The sequence below is a fragment of the Filicampus tigris genome, chromosome 4 (genome assembly GCF_054856515.1).
Source record: "Filicampus tigris isolate MCC_2025a chromosome 4, RoL_Ftig_1.0, whole genome shotgun sequence".
Lineage (NCBI taxonomy): Eukaryota > Metazoa > Chordata > Actinopteri > Syngnathiformes > Syngnathidae > Filicampus > Filicampus tigris.
The window spans coordinates 11,781,821-11,805,295 of NC_141220.1; the positions used below are offsets into that span (position 1 = coordinate 11,781,821).

The 23,475-nt window shown below is 38.9% G+C and overlaps 3 protein-coding genes across 9 annotated transcripts; 1 reads left to right on the plus strand and 2 right to left on the minus strand.

Moving 5' to 3' along the window:
* Positions 1-387: 387 nt before the first annotated feature.
* parp12a (poly (ADP-ribose) polymerase family, member 12a) lies at positions 388-20,354 on the plus strand. 2 transcript variants are annotated; one of them, XM_086027164.1, is made up of 13 exons: positions 388-820; positions 6,548-6,683; positions 6,833-7,097; positions 7,181-7,285; positions 9,830-10,025; positions 11,117-11,294; positions 12,158-12,387; positions 12,643-12,712; positions 12,800-12,927; positions 13,024-13,175; positions 13,304-16,523; positions 18,529-18,993; positions 19,080-20,354. In XM_086027164.1, exons 1-11 carry the CDS (start codon positions 498-500, stop codon positions 13,558-13,560), a joined length of 2,040 nt encoding a protein of 679 aa, XP_085883290.1. In that variant the 5' UTR covers positions 388-497; the 3' UTR covers positions 13,561-16,523; positions 18,529-18,993; positions 19,080-20,354. The 2 variants fall into 2 exon arrangements, with proteins under 2 accessions (XP_085883290.1, XP_085883288.1); XM_086027162.1 differs by having other exon boundaries at positions 18,529-20,354.
* LOC147148500 (uncharacterized) lies at positions 1,650-5,001 on the minus strand. Of its 2 annotated transcripts, none has more exons than XM_086027170.1 (4): positions 4,898-5,001; positions 3,673-3,716; positions 3,085-3,575; positions 1,650-2,029 (listed from the first exon to the last, which is right to left on the minus strand). In XM_086027170.1, the coding sequence occupies exons 2-4, from the start codon at positions 3,686-3,688 to the stop codon at positions 1,982-1,984; spliced, it is 555 nt and encodes a 184-aa protein (XP_085883296.1). In that variant the 5' UTR covers positions 3,689-3,716; positions 4,898-5,001; the 3' UTR covers positions 1,650-1,981. The 2 variants fall into 2 exon arrangements, with proteins under 2 accessions (XP_085883296.1, XP_085883297.1); XM_086027171.1 differs by having other exon boundaries at positions 4,912-4,943.
* On the minus strand, positions 14,552-23,106 carry tbxas1 (thromboxane A synthase 1 (platelet)). 5 transcript variants are annotated; one of them, XM_086027166.1, is made up of 17 exons: positions 23,013-23,045; positions 22,715-22,830; positions 22,250-22,399; positions 21,774-21,867; positions 21,336-21,356; positions 21,140-21,192; positions 20,951-21,047; positions 20,432-20,548; positions 20,204-20,292; positions 19,977-20,125; positions 19,327-19,457; positions 18,918-19,226; positions 18,748-18,836; positions 18,522-18,659; positions 16,404-16,566; positions 16,218-16,322; positions 14,552-14,971 (listed from the first exon to the last, which is right to left on the minus strand). In XM_086027166.1, the coding sequence occupies exons 3-16, from the start codon at positions 22,342-22,344 to the stop codon at positions 16,239-16,241; spliced, it is 1,629 nt and encodes a 542-aa protein (XP_085883292.1). In that variant the 5' UTR covers positions 22,345-22,399; positions 22,715-22,830; positions 23,013-23,045; the 3' UTR covers positions 14,552-14,971; positions 16,218-16,238. The 5 variants fall into 5 exon arrangements, with proteins under 5 accessions (XP_085883292.1, XP_085883291.1, XP_085883293.1 ...); XM_086027165.1 differs by lacking the exon at positions 22,715-22,830 and having other exon boundaries at positions 23,013-23,106; XM_086027167.1 differs by lacking the exons at positions 22,715-22,830; positions 23,013-23,045 and adding an exon at positions 22,862-23,002.
* Between the last annotated feature and the right edge of the window lie 369 nt (positions 23,107-23,475).

The following is a 23,475-nucleotide window of genomic DNA, read 5'->3' on the forward strand; positions in this document are numbered from 1 at the left end:
AAACCGGTCAGTATCACGTCGAATCAAAAGCCAAAGAATAGAAATGTTTCTCTAATATGTTATTTTATTGTATCTTATTCAACCTTTATTTATCAAATAAATTGGTCAAATATTCTCTTGGCTGCAGACAGACTGTGTAAAATAAGGGAAAATAAAAGTAAATAAGAATAAATACGAAATAAGTGCAGTACTTGCATCGAATATGTTTTGTTGTTATTGTGTTGTTAAGTAATACGCAACAGGTGTTTCACATTAATGTTCACGTTCACAGAAATTACAAACGACATTAGCCGAAATTAATGTTTGTATCGACTTCCGTATTTATGTTAATTGTAACTTTCTTAGCTTCTCGCGAGATCTTGTAAATTAGAGAAATGAGATCTACCCATTGGGGCAGGCAAAGGTGTTTCACTTTTGTTTCTCTGATAAAAGAAACAGGAACGAAAAAGCCTTGGAAAGCCGAAGACCTCGGCAATAATCCACAAATCTACGCCGAGATGACTGCAAATGTGTCTAATTTCATCATCCAGATACTGTGTGACGACCATGGCAGTTTGGACTTCAAGGTTCTGATTGGGAAACTGGAACAGAAGTTTACTGTTGCGGCGTCAGTCCTTCACCATGTTCTTACGGATGAAGCCAGAATAGCAGTGCATAACGGCGTCCTGGGCGTCGCTGCCGGTCAAATATTAAGCCAGGACAGTGTGATTGTGGCCAAAACTTCGCTACGGATCTGCCAGAACAAAAAACCTGGCGAGTGTATACAGTGTGCGAGTTTGCACCTATGCAAGTTTTATGTGTTGGGGACCTGCATGTTTGGGTGAGTTAAAAGCTGCTTAATTCAATGGTTTGTACTGCAGTGCCTTCCAGAACTTGATTGTTATCATTTTTAAAACATACCCAGGTAATTCGAGATGAGGTTATTAAAATGCCAAATGTGCATATAAAGTCTGCAGTTTATTTTAATGATAACATTATGACGAGTTATCATTTTTAAACAATATTATTTACAAATAATTAAATTATAATAAGTTAACAAAAGTATTAAGATAAGTCTGAATATGTAAAATTATTAATTTTGCTTTTTTATTTATAATAAATCTGTTAACTAATTATTTAATAAGAGATGAACACTTTTAAAAAAGGAAGTGGTGAGCTCCAAATTGTTCCCACAAAGTTGCTGGCAGCATGGAATTTTCCACAATCTCTTGGTAGGCTGAATGCTTCAACATGTTATATGTTATGTTGTATTTGTTATGGGGGATTTTAGAGGCATCTGAAGTTCTTATTCCATGTGTTTGTTTATTTATTTTTTTTAATTCCACAAAGATGGCGGCCACTTGTTAGGTTGCTACTGTAAGTTTCTCTATCGATGACAACAAAGCAGCACAAGCCAGAAATACATGTCCAGTCTCAGTCTGCTGATGGCGCCCCAGCACTGGTGGCGCTGTGTCAAATTATTTTGGAACTAGCAGACTTTAAAAGGTACTGTATAAAGGGGGCGTTTTGAGTGGAGTGGACTCTTATATTCTGTCCGTTGAATTTGGGGCCAAATGGTTCCAGGTATGCCAAATCAAGTTTCCACTGACTGTACTGTAATTTTTTTAGATGCACATGTGGACTTTAAATAACAGCACTGACGAGAAACATTACTAGCATTATACATTTATTATTTCAAATCACCATATTAAAGAGCGTTTTTCATAATGACAACCACAAGAAACATTCCATAGTTTAATAACACAGAGATGACAATCAATGGCTGTAACATGTTAGTGCTAGTAGGCCTAGATTTCAAGACTGATACAAAGCATACCCTGTCAAATAGTAAGCCGTGACAGTCCACAAATCCTGTTAAAATATTCATTGATACTGGTTTTTTTTTTAGCAGTTACACCCTTTCATATTTTCAATGGAAAGAATTTATTGATCATGCCTTTTAGCATTTAGGCCCTTGGTAGTATACAGTCGGACGATGGCCTCAGTCAGAGTCGCTGCTGCTACTGCTGCTGCTGCTACTGGAGGAATACTGTGAGGACAGATTAATAATTGTGTAAATGCATTGTTGAAAGAAAAAAAAAAACAGAAATGTATCATTCATTCTTAGGCTTCTGCAGCTCAAAATGAACATGTGGAGTTACAGTGGAACCTACAAAGTGAAGATAATAAATAATAATAATAAATAATAATCCTCTCCTTGATACAAGCTGACTTCTAAGTTAATTGATCTTTGTCTTTAATTTTCCCCAGAGGAAATAATTACCGTATAAGCCGCACTGTTATATAAGGCGCACTCACTCTATTGTTAGAATATTTTTAGAAAAAAAAATAAAAAATAAAAAAATAAGCCGCACCTTTATATAAGCCGCACCTATCTATGTTTAAAACTTTTATATTTACTGCATTTACAGAACGATTATGAACTGTAAATATACATGTATGTACCTGAGCAGATTGTTTCCGAACAGTGTCTTTTAACATTGCAGCAACGTTGCTAATTAAAACAGAAGAGAACCACGAGAAATTAAACAGCACTTATCTTAATTTCACTACCGACTGCCGCTCCAGTTTGTCAGCTAATCCACCATCTATTGTTCTACTACATTCTATATATGCACCTATCTTGTTTTATGTTAATAAAGTCAGCCAATCTAATACACGACGTGCTAAATCAACAATAGTATTTCACATCGAAACAACGGAACAGACGTAACAGCCAATCGTCGCATTCATGTGCACTTCACAGACCTCTAGGAAAACATAGAATCAAAGCATTACAGCACCTATTGCAATAACCTAGTGCATGGCGCCCTCTCCTGTTGAACTCCTCCACCTGCAGTCACATCCAGTCAATGGGAAATGTATTGTATTGAATTGTACTGTCATGCCGGTTAGAGCGCCCCGAGCGGTGGAAGAAAAATCCACAGAATAGCCGCACCGGACTATAAGCCCCATGGCTCAAAATCTAGGAAAAAAGTCGCGGTTTATAGCCCGGAAAATGCGGTATGTATTTTTTCCTGTGCCATCTGCTCCACTTCAGTTAAAGACTGGACACATAGTAATGCAAGAGTGATGTCAACTCACCCTGCCACCATAGTAACCATGCTTATACAGCTTGTGCACCTTCTTCAGCTTTTTTCCTTTCTTCAACTTTTTGTGGGCTTTATGTGCCACCAATCCCATGGCCATGCCAGTCAGGGCCCCACCAATTCCCCCCCTCAGGGGATACTGCGTGTTGACCCCCCCATGGTAGAGATGGCCCATGTTGTGGTAGTGGCCCTTATAATGGTGGTGATGGTAGCCTTTCGGAGAGCACGGGTATACACCAGGGTGGACACCTCCGACTTGGGCCACCGGATACCCACCAGGCGCTGCAGGGTAGGGGTGAGGTCCCGGGCCCCCCAGGTAAGGCGTCACAATCGGGGGTGCGTTGTTGGTTATCATGGCTGGGTTGACACCCATTGGATACTGGACAGGAGGGTACTGTTGACGCGTGGGCTGGGGATAGACCCCTGCGGGCGGCAATGCGGGGTATGGGGGGTTGTAGCCAGGAGGGAAGGCTGGGTTGGATGGACCTGATACCAACACACATATATACAAATGTTCACAGTGAGCCACTGTTTCGTACCCCCCCCCCCCCCCAAGAACCATAGATGGTTATGTACAGTCTACCTTGATTTGGCCACATGGTTACACTTCAGGTGTTGTTGAAAGTTCTGGTAAGACACAGAGAAAATTGAATGGAATAACATTTCATTGGATTATCAAAATCGTGCGTATTTAGGAAATTATCCAACTAATGATCTTTAAAAAATGTTTATGAGTGCACTGAGGTTTTTTTGTTTTGTTTTGTTTGTCTTTTGGGGCGGCGGGGGGCGGATCGATGGAAATTAAGGATGGAAGCGCTTCAAAAGTACAAGGACGGATGGGGTCGGACGACAATAATTTTTATGAATAAGGACGGAGGGACGAAAGACGGAAGGGTACCCAGGTCACGGACGGAGGACGGACCGGCAAGTGACCAGCTCTGACGATTACTATTTGGTCCGGCCGGACAAAATGGCGGATAAAGGGATGGTGAAAGACTGTAATTTTTTTTGTAAAATGCCCAGTTCTGCTATTAAAATTAATAAAGAAATAGATAGAAGCTAAACCAAAACATTAAACTAAACCACTAATAAGAATAACAATGTAAAATTCAAAATGTAAAAAAATTCAAAAAACAGAAAGAACCGATGGACTAAAATAAATAATATTCAAGTTAAAAAAAAAAAGTAATTTTGAAAATTCTAAATACAATGACTAAAAATGCTTTAAAATGAGATAAAAAAGAAAACTATAAATAAAAGAGCGACAAAATACCAACATGTTTTGGTTAGTAAACTTTTAGCGGTGTAACAAAAACAGTTTGAACCGGAAAACCATTTTTTATTTAAAAGGTACGAGTGCATCAAATCAAACCGATCTATCTAGGCCTTTAGAGTAAAGTAATTGCATCATACATCTATGCATCATACACTATTGAGCTGAGCCATACTATATCGAATCGAATCGTAATCTCACTGAGTCTAATTGAATTGTTCCACTTTCAAATCGAACCGTCCTTGAATTATTTTGCATCAAAAAACGTATCAAATCGTCTTTTGTGGAGAGATGCACACCCCTAGTAAACTTGTACTGGTAGTTCAAACAACATTATGGGGTATTTTCGTGACTGAATTAGGAATAATGACATGTCATATTAAAACAGTCTGTTCTTCATGTTAAGCGGCAACACTAACTCACGGCAGTAATTAATCCCAACACCTTGACAATTAAACATCAACTTTTTGGATAAACACTTATTATTAAGTACAGTATGTATAATATGTAAGTAAGAAATGATTCCAAAGCTCACCTGTGCTTGTTTACCTCTTAGCAATTGGTTGTCTTCCTCATTCAAGTAGCAGCAATGGGAAAGAAACAAACATTCCAGAAAGCCGCGCCCAGCCTTTTCAAGTCACATTACTTGTGGAACACGTGAATACAAAGTGCCACGTCGTTGTTTCCACATGCATCACAACTATTGTTTACTTTTAAAGGAGGGCAAGCAATATGCAGATGACATATGCACTCACCTGACATTTCATTAGGTACACCTGTACAAGTTAACACAGGGGGTAATAATTCAGACACAGAGACGATTGAGTTGTAACACGTCAATGATGTGATGTGTGTTGTTCTTGTCTCCTGGATGGGATCTCTGCTGGGAGACGCTAACATGTAATCAGAGGAGCGAGTACAAGGAGGTTTCAAATAAAGAAATGAGATATGGCCAGAGTTGAGGAACAGAGGGTAGATAGCAGTGTTCATTTTGACTTGATATTTTAATTTAATTTTAGTTATAGTCTTTTGACTAAAATTGACAATATTACGCCATCTTAAAACACTAAAAATGAGTTTTCTTCTAAATAAATGTAAAAAAAAAAAAGGAAGGGGTGGAGGGATGGGTTCTTGGGAAGCAACCATTGTCAATAGTTCCAATGCTAATGGTGTCAAATTGCTGTAATTTACCACAGCGTAAATTTACCACACAATTCTTTTCAGTTCTCCACAGTTTAATGCTACAACAAGGATAGCAACGGCAATAAATGTACAATGTACCTTACAGAACATCTCTCGATGTACATTCTGTTGATGTTGCTTCAGTTCAAATTCGTCGTATTCTTCCCATGATTGACCGTTCCACATTATTTACACTTCGTCTTTATTCTTCGTCGGTGAAATGGGCCCGAAAATCCTTTCATCGCTCTCTACCAACATTATTATTATATTATGGACATCATCTCTGGCTTCCAACATCGTACCTGTCTCATTTCTCGACTGCTTCCGGTTGACTGCTGAAGTTGGACTCTGACTTGTTGTCTTATCACTTCATCCCGTCTGGTCCATTTTCTGAGTGGTTCTTTTCTCCTACCCGCATATGGTTCCTTCTTCTGATTGCATTTCGTGACTGTGTTTCGTCTTTTAATCGTTGACTTGACTGATTGTCAAGTTAATGTATTCATCGTCTCAATGATTGACTTCTATTTTATTTTTTGTTTCGTGTTCACTTGAATAGAAACATTCGCGACGAAATAAATTATGAACATTTTTCGTCAACGAAATTAACACTGGTAGATAGAGAGATAAAAAGGGATAGAGAGGTTGCGCAGTCGGGGGAGGGGTGAGAGAACAATGGGAACAACAGCCGCTGAGAATACACATACAACATGCGAGTAGAAAACTTAACATTAGATGCAGGTCACAATGGATGCAACACATTTTGTTGCGTCAGTGAGATACATTTTGAAGCCGAATACAGTTACAGTACAACTATAAGTAATTGAACAGAGTGAAAGGAAAGAAGGGGAAAAAAACACAAGGGTTGGTAACATCGAGTACTGTTCCATCCCTAGTGGCCAGTCACCACAATCAGCATCAAGTGCTGATACACAGAAAGAAGTGCAAATGCGTGGTCGTTTTTCTACAGCTAAAACTGCTTTTGTTTGTTTGTTCTGTTTTTTAGATTTAAATGCAAATATCCACATGTCTTGACTTTGCCGCACAATGCAGAGCTGTTGAAGAATCTTGACCTCCAACACCTTTCAGAAAAACAGCTGTTCCAGCTGTTACTCCAGAATGACCCCTACCTTCTCCCGGAGGTGTGTGGTCCTAGTGCGAATGATTACTTCGTCAACTATTGCTTCATTCTTCTAATGACTTCAGATGTCAACAGTCTTAGAAGAGTGGAAATATAATGCATTTGTATTAATGGCAATTCTTCTTTCATGTGCTTCTATATTTCCTCTAGATATGCCCACACTACAATATGGGCGAGGGTGTAAGCGGTTTGTGCAAGTTCACCTCTGGGTGCCACAAGCTTCATATCTGCAAAACCTATTTCACCACAGGAGTCTGTAAACTAGGATCCTCATGTTCCAGAATCCATGATGTCAATCCACAGGTGCACAAGAGTTTTGACAAATTCAGCCCAGAGATGATTAAGAGTCTTCCAAAAGTTTACAAAAATAAAAGCATCATCGCGGATTATAGTCCAGCTACTGCTGCTCATAGTGGTAAAAACTATTTATAAATCATCATTGGTCTCGTGCTTTGGTCCAATATGTGTTTGTCACACGCGTATTTTTTTTTTTTTCAGAGGTTAAAGGTGCTGCTGTGTCAGTGGGCGCAACTAAGCCAGTGAGTGATTCTGACACAACGGAAATCTGTCTATACTTCCTCACAAAACAATGCACCTACAAAGGTAATGAAGACTGGGCTCTCATTTCTACATTTTGTGTTGATATGTATATGAACAAAAATGGTGAGACTGATATGAAGACATGTTTTTCTTTAAATTGACTATCTAGACAGTTTTAACTTATATTATACTGTATATAAAGTATAGGATATACATATATAAATGTATGTAAAGGAAAATAACTAAGTGTAACTAAACCTAACTATAACTCGACATAAAAAAGGATTCATTTAAAATGTATTGCACACAAAAAAATAATGAAGATAAATGTTTGGGGAAAAGAATCGATCATTACTTTTAAATTAAACTGCACTGGACTTTTCGAAAAATCAGCTAGATTGTAGCAGATGAAGCAAAGTAGATAAGTAATTACCGGTACTTTTTCCTGCTCAAGTCATACACCGAAAAGCCACAGCATTCTGACTCAGCACAAAATAATCAGAGCCAGTATGAGAGCTGTCTATTTTAAAGGACGGTGTGTAGAATTCAGTGCCCTCTATTGGTCAACTAATAGAATACAACGACCTAAGATGGAAGCGCGTGCATTTTGAAGCACACACACTGCGGTGCTACCGAGAGACCACACGTCACAAGCATACCAACAATTTCTTCAACAGAGGTGCAAGAAAAATGTCATCACAAACGACTTCTAGAATTCCCTCAAGTCATGAAGTAAGTGCAATGCATTTGTTACACATGGAGTAGTCATGATGCCTAGGAACTAAGTTCGCAAAGTTTGTTTCCTTAGTATTCGTAGCGCAAAGATGGCAGCGAAACATGGCAGCCTCCCTATGTTCACCTACAATTGGTTCACCTACAATTATATACAAATAATTACGTTGATGTGATAGAGAGCATTTGTTTTGCATATTGTTGAAATGAATAGTGGGTTTTTAAAATGATAATAGAAAAATCCGAACATTCTACACATTGTTCCCTTTAAAAAAAAATTTTACTCGCGAGGAGAGCACAGGGGACTGTACAATTACAATTCCTCACAACACTCTGATCAGCCACTCCGTCTCCTCTCTCTTTATTGTCTTAGGGTGCTCCCTAATTGTATACATAGAAATTGCTACTCTAAAGGGTGGGGGGAACATGTAGCATCGCGTTCGAAGACGGTGTTTGTGGGTGTGTGTGTGTGTGTGTGTGTGCGCAACATCATTGTTATTGTTACACCACGGGATGCCCTTCGATAAGAGCATCGTTCCTATTTTGCAGCATAGTCCTTCTCACATTCCACTTTCTTCACAAACAACTTTGACTTACACGATTCAACAAGTTTATAATGCTGAATTAATGCCTTACAATACTTATAAGAGTAAATATGGAATAACCTATGAACAATTATTCTAACATTTTTCTCCTGTTTATCACATTTTGCTCAAACTCATTGTCCAAATTAATTCACTCATTTTTATGAAAACAAATATATTTACCCTCAGAGGCACGTTAATCTTTATTCATAGTCACCTAAATCTGGAAACTGGTAAGTATACGTATACTTTGTCCTACTCCTTTTCGAACGTGTAATGTATGTGTCTTTTTTTATGCACTTCGATGGCACTCCTTTTTTTTGTTGTTGTTTATTTATTATTTATTTATTTATTTATTTTCTTATATGTTCAAAATAAAGCGAAGAAAAAGAAAAAAAAGAAACGAATCAGGCAGGTAATAATGTTTGCTATCATCATCATGATCACCTTTAATGTCACGATCCAGTAAAGGATACATTTGAGCCATTCGGTTCCCCACGGGTGAACTAGTCTACCAGAATAGTTGATGGACATTACCTAATCGGTTTGCCACTAAAGAAAAGGGACCTTGGAATGCCCAATGAAGGTCATAGCAGAACAATGAGCCATTCATCTGAAAAGGAAACACCTCGGGAGCAATTTGTATCGTGATGATTAGTTCAGCTTCATGGCTGCTATAATTGACAAGGAATATGGAGTGAAGGTTCCTTCCACAGACATGAGCCACAATGATGGAAGGGTTTGGTACATTCCACACCGTATGCATGCGAGTATGTTCCATCAGTGGGTAATCAAGGCAGCTGCGCCAAAAAATACCCACACTCTACTCTCATGTAGGTATTGTGATTTTAAAACAATAGTTAATGAACTTTATAATTATATTTGTCTGTCTGCCTGCGGATGAATTAGTGAAGCATGTAGTATCCCTGGCTAAAATGCACACGAGTAACTATAGCGTCAGTGTGCGATCAAGGCAGCCGCTTTCATCTGGCTACCGTTAATATTTCAAACCCTGACCTCAAGATTGATAGTTGGCTCTTGGTCTCACATGCATGTACAGTATACATTTCTTTGGTAATTTTGACATTCACTTGTTCAAATCGCAATATAATTCTTGTTACAGTGCGACTTTTCTCTCCCAATATTACATGTTTTGATTTTATTTTCATTTGAATACTTTTTCATTTTGAGAAAACAATTCAGTGTCCAAATGTAAAATCATCCTGTCTGCACACCTCTAAATGTAGTTTGTGTTACTTCTTAAAAAATGTATTTTTATTTTTTCCTACAGAGAAATGTGTCCGTGTCCACTGGCACTTACCATATCGATGGCAGGTTTTGGACAAGGACGGTGTGACTTGGAAAGACTTGACCGACATGGAGGAAATTGAGAAGGCCTACTGTGACCCAGCAAGATTGTCAAGCGCCGTAGACCAGGCGTCGACTACAGGATGGCTTTCAAAATTGAATAACCTGTACCTCAGAGGGTTTGTGTAGCAGCTGAACTGCATAATATCGAGAGCTGTCTCTAATATCTGGTCTTGTCTTATTATATTAAATAACGAAATTAGAAACCACATTCAGAAAGATGAAAGTGCAGTTTTAATTTACTTACTCGCATTCTTACTGCGACTTGGAAGTAAAACTACTTCCAGAATAATTAACGTAGCAAAGTATGGCGTTAGATTGATGCCACAATTACGTCAGCGTAATGTCAAATACCGCTTCCAAAAATGTGTTTTGCGTGTATGTAATGGGGAATAATGCGTACAAAAACATGTTTTGTGCATTCAAAAATGTGTTTCGCACGCACAAAATTTGTTTTACGCTTGCGTATTTGCTACGCTGATTCACGCTTGCAATACCGGCGTGATAATTGTGCCACCATTTTTAACCCATCAGGAGTCAGACTAGGGCTAATTCTGATTGGCTGTTTGCTATCCAATTGCATTTTACAGCAGTAAGTATGACGTCTGGGAAGCCTCAAACTAGTTGATAGAGGGTTGATATTCTTCTGGATTCTAACACACTTTGCTGTTCTTATTGTTGTAGTAACCTTTAAAAAATACATTTTTTCCCCAAACATCTTTGTTTGGTTTAACATTACTGTCCCTTGAGACACCAGTAGTTGATTTTTTTTTTTTTCCGGGTCCTCCCCACCCTTTAGTTACGATTGCACAGTAAACAACCAAGCAGAATTAGCCCTACTGTCCATCACTTGATTGATTAAAAATCGTGGCACAATTATCACGCCTGTATTGCAAGCGTGAATCAGCGTATTGAAGCCGTAGCGGAGAGAATTTTGTGCGTGGGCGTGGACGGTTTTGTACACGCGAAACTCATTCTGAACGCACAAAACATGCTTGTACGCAGCATTTGACATTACGCTTATGTAATTGCGTCATAAATCTAACACCGTGGCAATGGCTTCAATTGTTTGGAAGAGGCGCTCAATACTTCTCTCAAATCAAAATGGATTTCTGTGTTTAAAAATGCACATTTTTACATGCCGCTAGTGTTGGGATTTCATTTTCTTGTAAGGCTGTGTGCAATACTTATTTTCACTGCTTTATTTCAGCTTCTCTCAGGCCACCGAAATGCAGTCTGTTGACTTCATGCAGATGATTTGCAATGGCTCTCCTGTGCGTCGCCTATCCACAGCCTCCTCTGTGACCAAGGCCCCTCGCTTTATTCTGACAACACAGTGGCTCTGGTACTGGGAGGATGAGCTTGGCAAGTGGCAGGAGTTTGGTCAGGTTAGCTGAAATTGTTTGTGCTATGATTGCAGATTTTTAATGTATACAATTCCTTCTCTGGACAGTTGAGGTTGGAGGCTTTGAGTTTCCAGAACGAGGTTGATAGTATTTTGTCAAACAGATTGACCATAGATATATGAGCCAAACACAGACCGTTCCCTGGCACAGGTTGACATTAAAGGTTTCCTCAAAAATGTACGTTGAACGCTCTTGACTACGGTATATATGAGCATAATCAATGACACAAAATGGCCTTTCATTGCTAGTGAATGTCATTCTTCACCAGGAAAAAATCGTTAAATACATTCAACATTCATAAACTACCGGTATGTTATTAGACTATGAAATTATGTTTAGAAAAAAAAAAAAGAAAAGTTGTAACTCTGTGTCAAATAAAATACAGAAAAACTAAACACACTGTATTTGCACAAAAGTAAGGAGTTTGTAAAAATATCTCACCCTGCGCTGTTTTGTACATATTGATGCAATGAATAAAGTTTTTTCGATGGTGACTTCAAACTGAAGCACTTTATGATTTTCACTTTGTGAAAGGTGCTAGATAGGTAACTAAATGATTCTACTATTTGGGCTACTCGTAATTGTATTTTACCGGCTAACTAAACGGTACGTTCCAATTCCATTTTGGTAGTAATTATCATTCCTGTGATGGCATTACAAAAAAAAAAATTTTAGTTGCTGACTGAAAATAATTCTCAGATGTCACACATGTCGGTGGTTTGATATCCAAGTTTGTTTGATTTTAAAGCACATTTTTCTTGAAAAAGCTGGCTAGAGTCCAAATACTGAGTTTGACTGTATCTTTCCGCTGTTTTCTTTCATGGTGTCCCTTTGTGTCTCTTCAGAGTGAGGTTAACAAGCCAGCCTCTCTCACTTCTGAAGCGCTGGAAAAATTTTACTTGGTAGACCAAAAGACACAAATGACTTTCACAGCTGGCAGACAGCATTATGTGATCTACTTCAAAGCAGGAACTCAGCTGATGTACCAAGAAAATATAAAATATTTAACCAAGCGGGAGGTCCGAAGAAGGCCTCGCTTTGTGTCCTCCAATGATGTAGAGGTCATGCTGAACAGGTATGTTAGTCTATTATGTTCCACATTCAGATGTTGTTATTCTACTCAGGGATTGTTGACAAGTGTTGTTTTCAACTGCAAACTAATAAACCTGAATGTCATTTTGTCATTTGCTTATTTCAACAGTGTCTTGGAGTCTAAAATGTAAACATTTGAAACATTTATGAAAATGATCATTGTTTTTACCTTGATCCCTCAGCAGTTTTTTGTTTTATTTTTTAAATACTGCACCTTCTTATGTGTATCATCACACAGCTCCAGGTCTTTGCTAGAACAATGGCCTCCCCATTGGGACAAGCTTGCCCTGCCTGACATTGGATACAAGGTTTCTTTCATTATTCCTTACTGTGCTTGACATTTTGTGATTCTTTTGTGAACTTATCTTATAAGCTCTTCATTGTCACTCTGTCAGCTCGTGCCTCTTCCCAAATCTACGGAGTACAACAGGATTCAATGTTTGTTCAAAGCATCAATGCCAAGTAGTACGATCCAGAGTATCAAGAGGATCCAGAACCCTTCTCTGTGGACACGCTTTAAGTTGTAAATCTCACACTGGGCTTGAAAATCAACATGACAGCCGTTTAATTGCAAGACACATAATTGCACAAATTGTATTTATTTTTTGTGTGCATTCAGGCAGAGAGAACAGATGAAGAAGATAAATGGAGGGAAGCCCGTCATTGAGCAGTACTTGTTTCACGGGACAAACAACAACTTGATCACAGCCATCTGTGAGCAAAACTTTGACTGGAGGATGAGCGGCATCCATGGCACCACCTTTGGCAAAGGTACATCAATTGAAGATTGTCTGAAAATGATTCGTTGAGTGAGTGGCAATGTAGACGAACTTTATTCCAATCCATTGAGAAAGCAGCGTGCATGTTTAATTCCTGATGTGAATAAATTGTCTTCACAGGGAGCTACTTTGCCAAACAGGCTTCTTACTCAAACCGCTACGTCACAGCCAGTGGTGGGAACAAGAGTATGTTTGTGGCCCTGGTCTTGGTAGGCGACTACACCAAGGGAAGCAGCCAATATGCCCGTCCACCAGCTAAAGGAAAAAGCACTACACTTTATGATAGCTGTGTTGATGATGAGACAAAACCCAATATTTTTGTCATCTTTGAAAGTCATCAGATTTATCCGGAGTACATTATTGAGTACTCCCAGTAGCAATAGCAGCTCATGCTGCAGTTGATTTGGGAGGTTTCTAATGGCTGTCGTCCAATGATTGAGGTGTTTTCGATGAGCATTTAGAATACACTTTGGTTAGGTTTTTTAAAAAGTTAGACAAATGGGAAAAGGAAAAAACTTTTTTTTTTAAAATTTTTTTTAATGAAGTCAAAAATAGTCACTAACTGCAAAGTAAAACGGCACATTACTTGATCCTTCAGATCTGTTAAAGTTGTGAATAATAACACAGAAAAGTGATATTCCCTTACATAATCCATAAGAAATACAACATATCAAACTACAATGGAATCTCTGAGGTCGAACAAACAAACAATCCATTCTGGGATGCTGGTTGCCTTCCAATTTGTTTGGATTTGAAACAATTATTCTTATATTATCAAACTGCTGGCATTTGAACAGATTTTAACCGCAGAACCACTGACATTAGCATCTAAAAATAATAATAGTAATAATTTGGGACATAACAGAATCAGGTGTTAACTTTAGCGATGAATGTGTAATGCAAATGCGAATCATGTCACAGAGCTGTCTTATCTCACTTTATAACATTCATAATCATCAAGCAAGTGCAAAAATAATGTAACCACTGTGAAACATGCATGAGTGAGTTTGCTTCTGATCTACTATACAGTATATGTCACTTGCTAGGGCTGCTGCTCCTTTTAGAGTCAGTACACGAAAAGCAAAATGAAATGCATAGAGATGATATTTTGATACTTGAAATAAACTGGTGCCTCACATGACGTTAGCCATAGTGGCAGTCCAACTTAGAAAATAATGTAAAAGCGTTTAAAAATATGTAAACACATCCAAAATCATTCTTTTCAAGCCAGCTGAAACAAGACCTCATAAATACTGTACAATAAATATGTGTGTTGAGGGTGTTCAATTTAAGGTGTCACTACATCGTGTTTAAATTTGTTGGGCAAACAAGAACTTGAGTTGTATTAATGAGTTACTATTGCTCTGGTAGTTTTTCTTCTTCCATTTATTTGAGTGTTTTAATGAGTCATATTCAGAAAGAAACAATCATGAATTGTCTTTTTCAAACTTGTCATTTCACTTAAGTGTTTAATAAATTACTATAATAAAGAAACTGGTGAGTTTGACTTTACAAAATGAATAATAATCATCCAGAATACAGCAAGTTAATCAGGTGTTGGTAATCAACAAATACTAAGAACACATTTCATCATCCTAAAGCTAAGAAATGCCATGTTCATGTACAGTGCAGCTGGAGAATTCACCATTTTCACCTTGATTCTGAAATGGATTCAAATCATTTGAATCAGTTGTGGCTTCAGGACACAATCAGCGAATGTCCTTGAGTGGCCCAGACAGAGCCCACACTTGAAGCCCCAGCCACCTTGATGCAGCTGCTTGGGAGGTGCTGCGAAGAGGAAAAAGAATGAAGCCGCCCTAAAGGCAAGTGTGCCAAGCTTGTTGCATCACATTCAAAAAGACGCGAGTCTGTAATTGCTGGCGTAAGTGCTTCAACAGGCTAAGCATTGAGCTAAGGCAGTGGACACTTGCATACATGTGTATTTTAGTAGTAGCAGTCCTGTAATAAATTTGCAAAAATGTCCCCAAAAGGGGTGTTGAGTGTAGAATTTCGAGGGGCGGGGAAATTTGATTTGTGAATAATAATGCTGTAACAAAATGTGAAGCGCTGTGAATTTTTTCTAGATGCACTATTGAAATTAAAAATGCATGACAGACAAACACTAAACAACCCTGAGTAAGGAAATTATGTGGTTGTAGTTCATAAAGTTCGTTCTCTTTACAGCCTACCAAACAAAATCTTTTCTACAAAACTAGCATGTTTCTCACCAATAACATAAAACTAAGACAGTCTACCACTTCTCTATGGAAAGTTTATTTCTCCATGTGATCCCATTGATTTTAGATATTGCACGCTCAGACATCATATGGATGTTGGTGAAGGTTTGCAAACATTGAGTGGCTGAGCATTCAAGTTAAATCTTATTAAAAGCAGCACATGTCCGTCAAAAAACATGACTTTTTGCCCACTTCAGGGTTACTGAGCCGCTGAGCCAATAGGTCCACGGCAATAAAATGACTGATCGAGCCTATTTCTTTGTCATGCTGTTAATATGTACAAAAACACAATATTGTGCTTTTTTTCCCCCAATACAGTATCATGAGCTTTTTCTTTTTTACAATGAGTTTTTTTCGCCAACCTCCCCACCATATCGTGATAATGATAATATTGTGACATTTGGATATCGTTACATCCCTAATTGTGAAGAAGATATTACACCTACGTGGCATGGCCAGCACCTTTTTGCACCTAATTTTGGCATTGCTAAACGACAAGCAGCCCTAGCGATTGATTACCTGTCTAGATGGCGTGAATACAGTAGGTTTTAATGGTACTTATTGTGTCTGAGTGAACAGATATGTAAAAGTTAGGGGATACGCACCACTTAATACTTTCTAAGTAGTAAAGTACGGGTACTAACACAGGGCACCACCACTTATTTTCGGAGAACCTTTTTTTTTCTTTTTCTATTTTAGCAGCGTAGTGAGTCATAGTTGCTTTCGTGACTATATTGCAGCAGCAACAAAGTATTCCTATGATTAACCGGAAGTAGCAGCTCAGAGACGGCAAGTACCCATCACATTTGTTTCCGATGTTATCCCTCGTTTCGTCTTGTGATCTTGACAAAAATGCCATTTTTGGGTCCCAGGGTGCTTGATGACTTCAACTCAAGCGGAACCTGGAGGAAGAAAAGATTCAAAAGATGTTCCATTAAGGTTAAGACGCTAGACGCAGATGCACATTAAATCATGCAACCCACCTTTGTGTCAGAGCAGGTGATGATGTTGAACTTGTGGAAGAGACAGACCAGAGCCATCTTGATCTCCAGTTGGGCAAGCCTCATGCCCACACAGTTGCGGGGCCCGGCTCCAAAAGGCAGGTAAACAAACGCGTGTCTACTGGCTTTAGCCTCGGGGGTGAATCTAGAGGAGAGATGCGTGCTTTTCATTTCACAGGCTTGCACTTACTAAAACCTTGAGCCATAACCTGTACAGTAGTAGAATCACACTGGGTATCAAGGAAACACAATTATATGTTCAGATAAAACTGATCTCATTTCACATTTGCATACCATTTTTGTGTTGTCTGCTACTCTGCTGTTTGAGCTTGAATTATTTCTAAACCGATTAGTAGTCAATCAGAACAAAATGTGTCTTTCACAATAAGTGATCTTACTTTTCTCAGGCCCACAAATGATCAAACTGAAGGTAAATTTCAGTTTTGGGACACTATTTCTTAGCATGTACATGCGGTTTCTGAGAAAAGGAAGTCATACAATTATGCAAAATATGAGCATACAGTGTTCATTTACACTATCTTGTTCAACAACCAAATTCTTCCCATGTGAATAAATGGAATCAGATCATCGATAAGTGGATCAAATAAGATCTGAATGGGCTCATATCCATAAAGATTTATAAAATTCTCTCAGAGTGCTCCAGGATAAGATAAGAAACTTGTAGCAAGGAGTCTTATATGTTTGAACCAGAAGCACGCCAAGAGAAAGAGTAGCTCCAACCAAGGACACGACAAAAGTTGGACTTTAGTGCGGAGGCGGAGAGACACCGTTGCTAGGTATGCGGCAGTCATTCTTTTCAACACTGACAGCACACGCTGTCTCTCACACGCAAAAAAAAATCCTCTTCTATACTTTTAAAGGAGAGGTCAACCCAAAAATGTTCTTAAAGACATTATGTTTTTGCACATTTTCAAAATGCTGTGGGGCCCTGCGGAGGATTTAATACTAATGTATGATTATTAGGTAACACGTTTTTTGTGCTCTGGTTGCATAACGGCTTGTGTTAGCCTGTGCCACTTTTGGGTTATTGTAAGCATACTTTCGATTATGGTTGCATAGGAATGCTGTATTTGTAAATGACCTTTATTTTATTACTTTTTGGGATGTGTACAACCGTATGAATGTTCTGTTGTTGTTAAGAAAAACTTTAATAAAATATAAGTTCTAAAAAATATGTTCTATGCACCTCCACTAGTCTAAACACAGCATTCTGATTGATATTGTGTTTGTGGAATATGAGTGAAGCAGTAAAATCCACCTGTTTTTGTCCATCTCAGGTGGTGGCCATTTTGTCATTGGCTCACCTGTTTTCTAAAGCCGAGCCATGATTGGTTGTTACCTGAGCCCTGAGCAACTGTGATGTCATTTTCAGTTGACAGCAAATGACAAAATGGCCACCGCCTGAGATGGACAAAAACAGGTGGATTTTACTGCTTCACTCATATTCCACAAACACAATATCAATCGGAATGTCGTGTTTAGACTAGTGGGGTTGCATAGAATATATTATTGTAAAGAACATTTTTGGGTTGACTTTCGCTTTACCTATCACAAATGTGGGCTATCTATATATCTTTAGTTTCTAAAAAACGTTTGTACCTAAGTCGTGGTGGAGATATTTTCAATTGCTTCTATGGTATATTATACGGATTTCAATCTTAAATGGTACAATAACACAAGACGTACTGTTCATCAGAATTCATGATTAAAAAAAATGTTTTGACAAAAGCAATAGACCTACTATTATTTTAAATCTGCTTTTTAACATTTTTAGCCATTAGCGTAATGAAATTAAATATCATAATTGCACATCTCAATAGGGTTGAGGCTGAGCTGAAGCCTACCCACAGATGACTGGGGGTCAAAGGTGGAGCACACACTGGACAGGTTGCCAGCCAATTAACAAGTCACGCAACAGACAAAATTTCACAGTCACACGTCAAACCTACAGACATTATACTTACACTATTATAACTATTACAATACTAAACTGTCTCTTAATCACTTTCAAATAAATGAGTAACTAAGTACTATTTATTACATTTAGGAAGTAAATTGCCCAGCTGTGTTCATGTATACCTCTCAGGGATGAACTTCTCCGGCTCGGCCCAGTGCTCCGGGTCATAGTGAAGGAAACCCGCCGGGATCTCCAACAAGGCTCCTTTTGGGAGGCACACTCCATTCACCACGCAGTCCTGCTCAATTTCTCGAGAAAACCTGAAGAAACAGCATTTTTTTTTTCAACTTCTTTTCTCTGTGTTGTTTTTGGTCTTCTATTGCCGACTATAATTGTTGTTCCCTTTACCTGAATCCAGGAGGATAGAGCCGCAATGCTTCACATACAACCATATCCAAATATGTCAGCTCCTGGACGTTAGTGTAGTCAGGGTACCCCTACGGTGACGGGGAAAACAGGATGAATCGCCAAACTTTCAGCATGAGCATGAACAACAAACAAGGCAACAACAAGCTCACGTGTTTGCTGAAAAAGTCATCCACCTCCTCCTGGACTCGGCACTGACACTCTGGATGGGTTGCCAGCAGGTAGCAGGTGAAGGCCAGCGTGCTGCTGCTGGTCTCGTGGCCAGCCAGCAGGAAGACCAAAGCTTGGCCGACAATTTCATCTTCTGTTATCAGCTTTTTCGACGAACGCCGGGCGGACGACTCGGGAAGGTGAAGACTAGACTCTGGCCTCCTGTGATGAGACTCATCGTTGTGCTCCGAAGACACACCCTCCTTGCTGCTGCGCGCATCCAACATCAGCTGAAGAAAATCCCGCCGCCTCTACGTATGGATTCAATCAAGAGAAATGTAGACCTAAATGTTAAAAACTGCATAAAAGTAATACAGAGTCCTGTTATGGTCACATTGCATCCAAGAAAACCTGCTCAGGGGGTTGCTGCTCCCTCTGTCTAATGATCCCCTGAATGCTGTTGATGAAGAACTCATTCATTTGTCGGCGACGTTTGTTGGGGATGATTCCCACCAGTGGAGCCATGATGTGGGGAAAAGCAACTGCAAAAATAAGTTATTAACATTTGAAATGTTATGCCTCACACACTGCTGGGATAAAGTCTTGAGCATTAACATTGATTCTTGTGTGTAAATGCCAAAAGGTGCGTTTAATGACTTAATCTGGCTTGTGAAGTGCTAGTGTGCACATTTGTTTGCCCATGTGTGATGTTACACCAGTTTGTGCTAGCTAATACTCTTTACTGGTCACATGTGATGGTGGTTTGTTTGTGTTGACTAATTTAACTCCTGAACACGTTTGTTAAAATAACATCGGTTCGTTATTTTGTGCTGCATATGCTTTGGTCCATTTGCTTTGCCGCCATCTTGTGGCATAACTACATAATTACAAACGCCTTTTAAAACAGGTGACAGTTATTCCCACATTTTTACTATTGGCGGCAATGGTCGATCCCGTGATTCATAAAATTCAGATACCTATACCTACAGGAAGTTAGAACAATTACACGTACAGATGTTCCCTTAATTTTATATTTAAATGATAAAGCAGACTGTCCTTACTGAAAAAAAGCATGATGGGCCTGAAGAAAGAAAAGGAGAAGAACATCTGAGCATGGCGGACAAATGGGTCATCTGGGTTGTTTTGAGAGTCCACCTGAGTTGCAAACGCCACGCTGCCTATTACGTCCATAGTGAAGCAGCCGAAACACCTGGTCATGGAAAAGGGAGAGGAAAAAATGTACTGGCTGAATTGCCCATCTTCTATTTTGTATGAAATTTGCCTTCACCTGTGAATGTCAAAGGCTTCCCCTGACTCAGCATAGCCATTCAAGTTGTTCATCAGAGCAATTGTGGCTGTTTGGATGAGTGGGACCATCTATTCGAACATACGAGACTCGTCATGGCAATGCATGAAGTCAGTAAAGTTGTGTATCTTGATTAACGTTACAAGTGTGTTTTATTTTTTTCTTCCCTGTGATATCATCCTGTTTTCAAAAGCCCCATTCAACGCTCACCTCCTTCATTCTGGCAGCACTAAAGGATGGAGTCAGTATACTCCGGACTCTTTTCCATTGCTCATTCTTCAACATGAGCAGACAATCGCTCATAGGTTTGCTGGCAAAGCGATTGGTCTACAATCAAGGGAACAACATTTCATTCATTTTAATGATTGATTAACGTAGACTTAGACTTTATTGATCCATTGGGATGACTCCCTCAGGGAAATTCCAGTAGCACATGAGAAGAGCACACAATAGAACAGCAGCACACACGTAATAAAATGGGCAAATATAGCAAATATACTTTGTAAATATACAAAATTAAAATATGAACTATTATCTTTTCAAAAGGGGATACTAAAGTACTGCTTTTTATTGCATCCCACTTTGTTATGCTGGTGTAGCTAATTGGTAGCGGTTGAGAAACACTAGCTATGGTGAAATCGAAAAAGGGGAGGGAGGGTGATAAGCATGTAGATATTGAATTTGCAGGAGAAGAAATCATATGTTGCAAAATGTTCTTCATGTGCTCACCATTCTGTTTGGAAAGCAGCTGAACTCCCTCACCATCACTTGTCTGAGCATGTCCGGGTCCGCCACGATCACCACCGCTCTCCTTCCCAAATAATACCTAAAACACAGCAAGTAGAAAGTGGGGGATCAACTGCTGAACGTCAATACTGTATGACTGAGACGAGGCTGAAGAAAATGTTTTGTAGCTACCCGCAAACTCGACCGTATGTCTTTATGAGGTCAGACACCGGTTGGAAAAAACCCTGAAATTATGATGGAAAAAAAAGCAATTATAACAGCAAACATTTAATGTACATTTATTTTTTTTTGCAGAGTGTTATGAAGCAAAAACTGCACAGCTGATTTCCATGAAACTTTGCAGAGGGCTGACGTGGAAAGAAAGAACCTTTTCAATTTTGATGAGAATCTGGGGAAAAAAGGCGAAAGATGTTTTTTTACCAAACAGATTCAGAAAGAGGGTACTACAGTGGGAACAGAATGGCTTTGCGTGTCTTGACTTTTGTTACAATCTTGTGTGTGTCCATTGCATGCGCCACATGCACAAATCTGCTACATTATTAACACGTATAATTGGTGGCTTGGTGATGAGGACGGCTGCCTCAGTGTGTGAAAATGCTTTGACTGTCATTAAGGGTCGTGGTGGCTTCCAAGTCATCATCAGCTTTTTTAAATTCGGGGTAACAAGTTCCTATGCGCTACCTCTGCCTCCTGTCATCGAGGCAACAAAAGCCATTCTCGTGATGTGTAAGGAGCAGTGTTTCATTTTCATTTGGGTCCCCTCAAAAGAAGCTAATTTCAGCAATATTTTCTCTCCTCAGCTTACCTGACGAAACAAGAATAGATTGCCAAAGAAGGGGACTGGTTTTGGATGTTTAATTCCACATTGTGTGAGGACTGAAAAGGGGTAAACTGAATACCTGTGAAACAAAAACAAAAAGAAATGAGATGCAATTACATATTACATACATATAAATATTACATAATTACATATTCTCTCTCTCTCTCTCTCTCTCTCTCTCTCTCTCTCTCTCTCTCTCTCTCTCTCTCTCTCTCTCTCTCTCTCTCTCTCTCTCTCTCTCTCTCTCTCTCTCTCTCTCTCTATATATATATATATATATATATATATATACATACATATATATATATATATATAGATATTTATGTATTTATATATACACATCCTGGTACTTTTTTCTTGGTTATCTTTAGGTGGTGAATCCATTTTAAACACGAAGGTCTGACGTGACTTTCTGCAGTGGCTCTTGATCTGATTGTGGAAGGAGTCACAAGCATGCTCACCAGTATAGCAGAGCCAGGAAGAGGAGGCCAAGTGTCAGAGATAATCCGCTGGTCTCCATATGGAATATGTTAAGAAAGTCAACTACGACCCCCATGATGTAAGCATTTAAAAGAGGTCAGTTCCCCGCCACGAGCAGCCAGTCCGTGATTCTAAAATAAAGCAGACTTTATATTCAGCACATCCATTTAATAAAATCAAACTAAAATAGAAGAGAAAATAAATGGTTTTGTACCACATAAATATTACTTAAGTACAAACTTGAACTATTCGTTTCAATACTGTAAATGAAATGAGACGTTTACAAAGACAATAACGCTGCTATTCTATCATGCTTTTATTGTGGTTGTATTTGTTGTGCACCTCTCATGTAATAACCAAAACACAGTATGAGAAACTGCTCAGTATGATGCATAGCAGCACTGCAAACCACAACCACATATTAACAATGAATCTGAAAAGCATACCATTCAGACAGCGTCAATCAAAACGGAGCTTTGCAAAGGCAAACGCAGCTCTTGTATTAGATCCCATTTAATTGTGCCTGTGCCCGTTGGTTGGACAATTTACAAGTAATCATACCCTGCAATGAGAACGTCGACATCGACACAGACCTTCATCAACTGTGCTTTTCTGCAGATTAGACATCTGGTTACGAAACTTCAAAATTATTGCTCTGTATTTTTAAACCAGTATTAGAAAACGTGTCACGCTATTTTAAGCTTTCCGCAGTTAACTATAAGCATGTACATGACGATATATTACCTTTAGCACAATGGCGATCAAGAAAGATGAGTTATTTTGGTTGATCTTTTTCTAACCCGGAAGTAAGATGCCTGGTTCACCAAAACCCCGCCTCTCCCGGTGTGGCTGCCGCGCCTCTTGCTTGACGTCATTCCAAACCCAGCAGCGCGCACCGCTCACCGAACAGAAAAGATGGACGAATGTATTGTGGAGCTTTACGATCCAGAGTCCGACCATGAATTTGAAGTGCATTTTATAAACTAAAACGTTGCAACGGCAAAAATCTCTCCCCAACTCCAGTGAAAAAATATACGCGTTTGACGGACCACTGCTGGCTTCTGGGAGAAAGGGACTGGGACTTTTTAAAATATCTTTATTTAACATATGCCAAATACAATAATTAACTAATTGATTAAATAATTATTAATAATAATTAATTGAATACACAATTTGTATTTTAACACAAACCAAAAAAAGAACATAA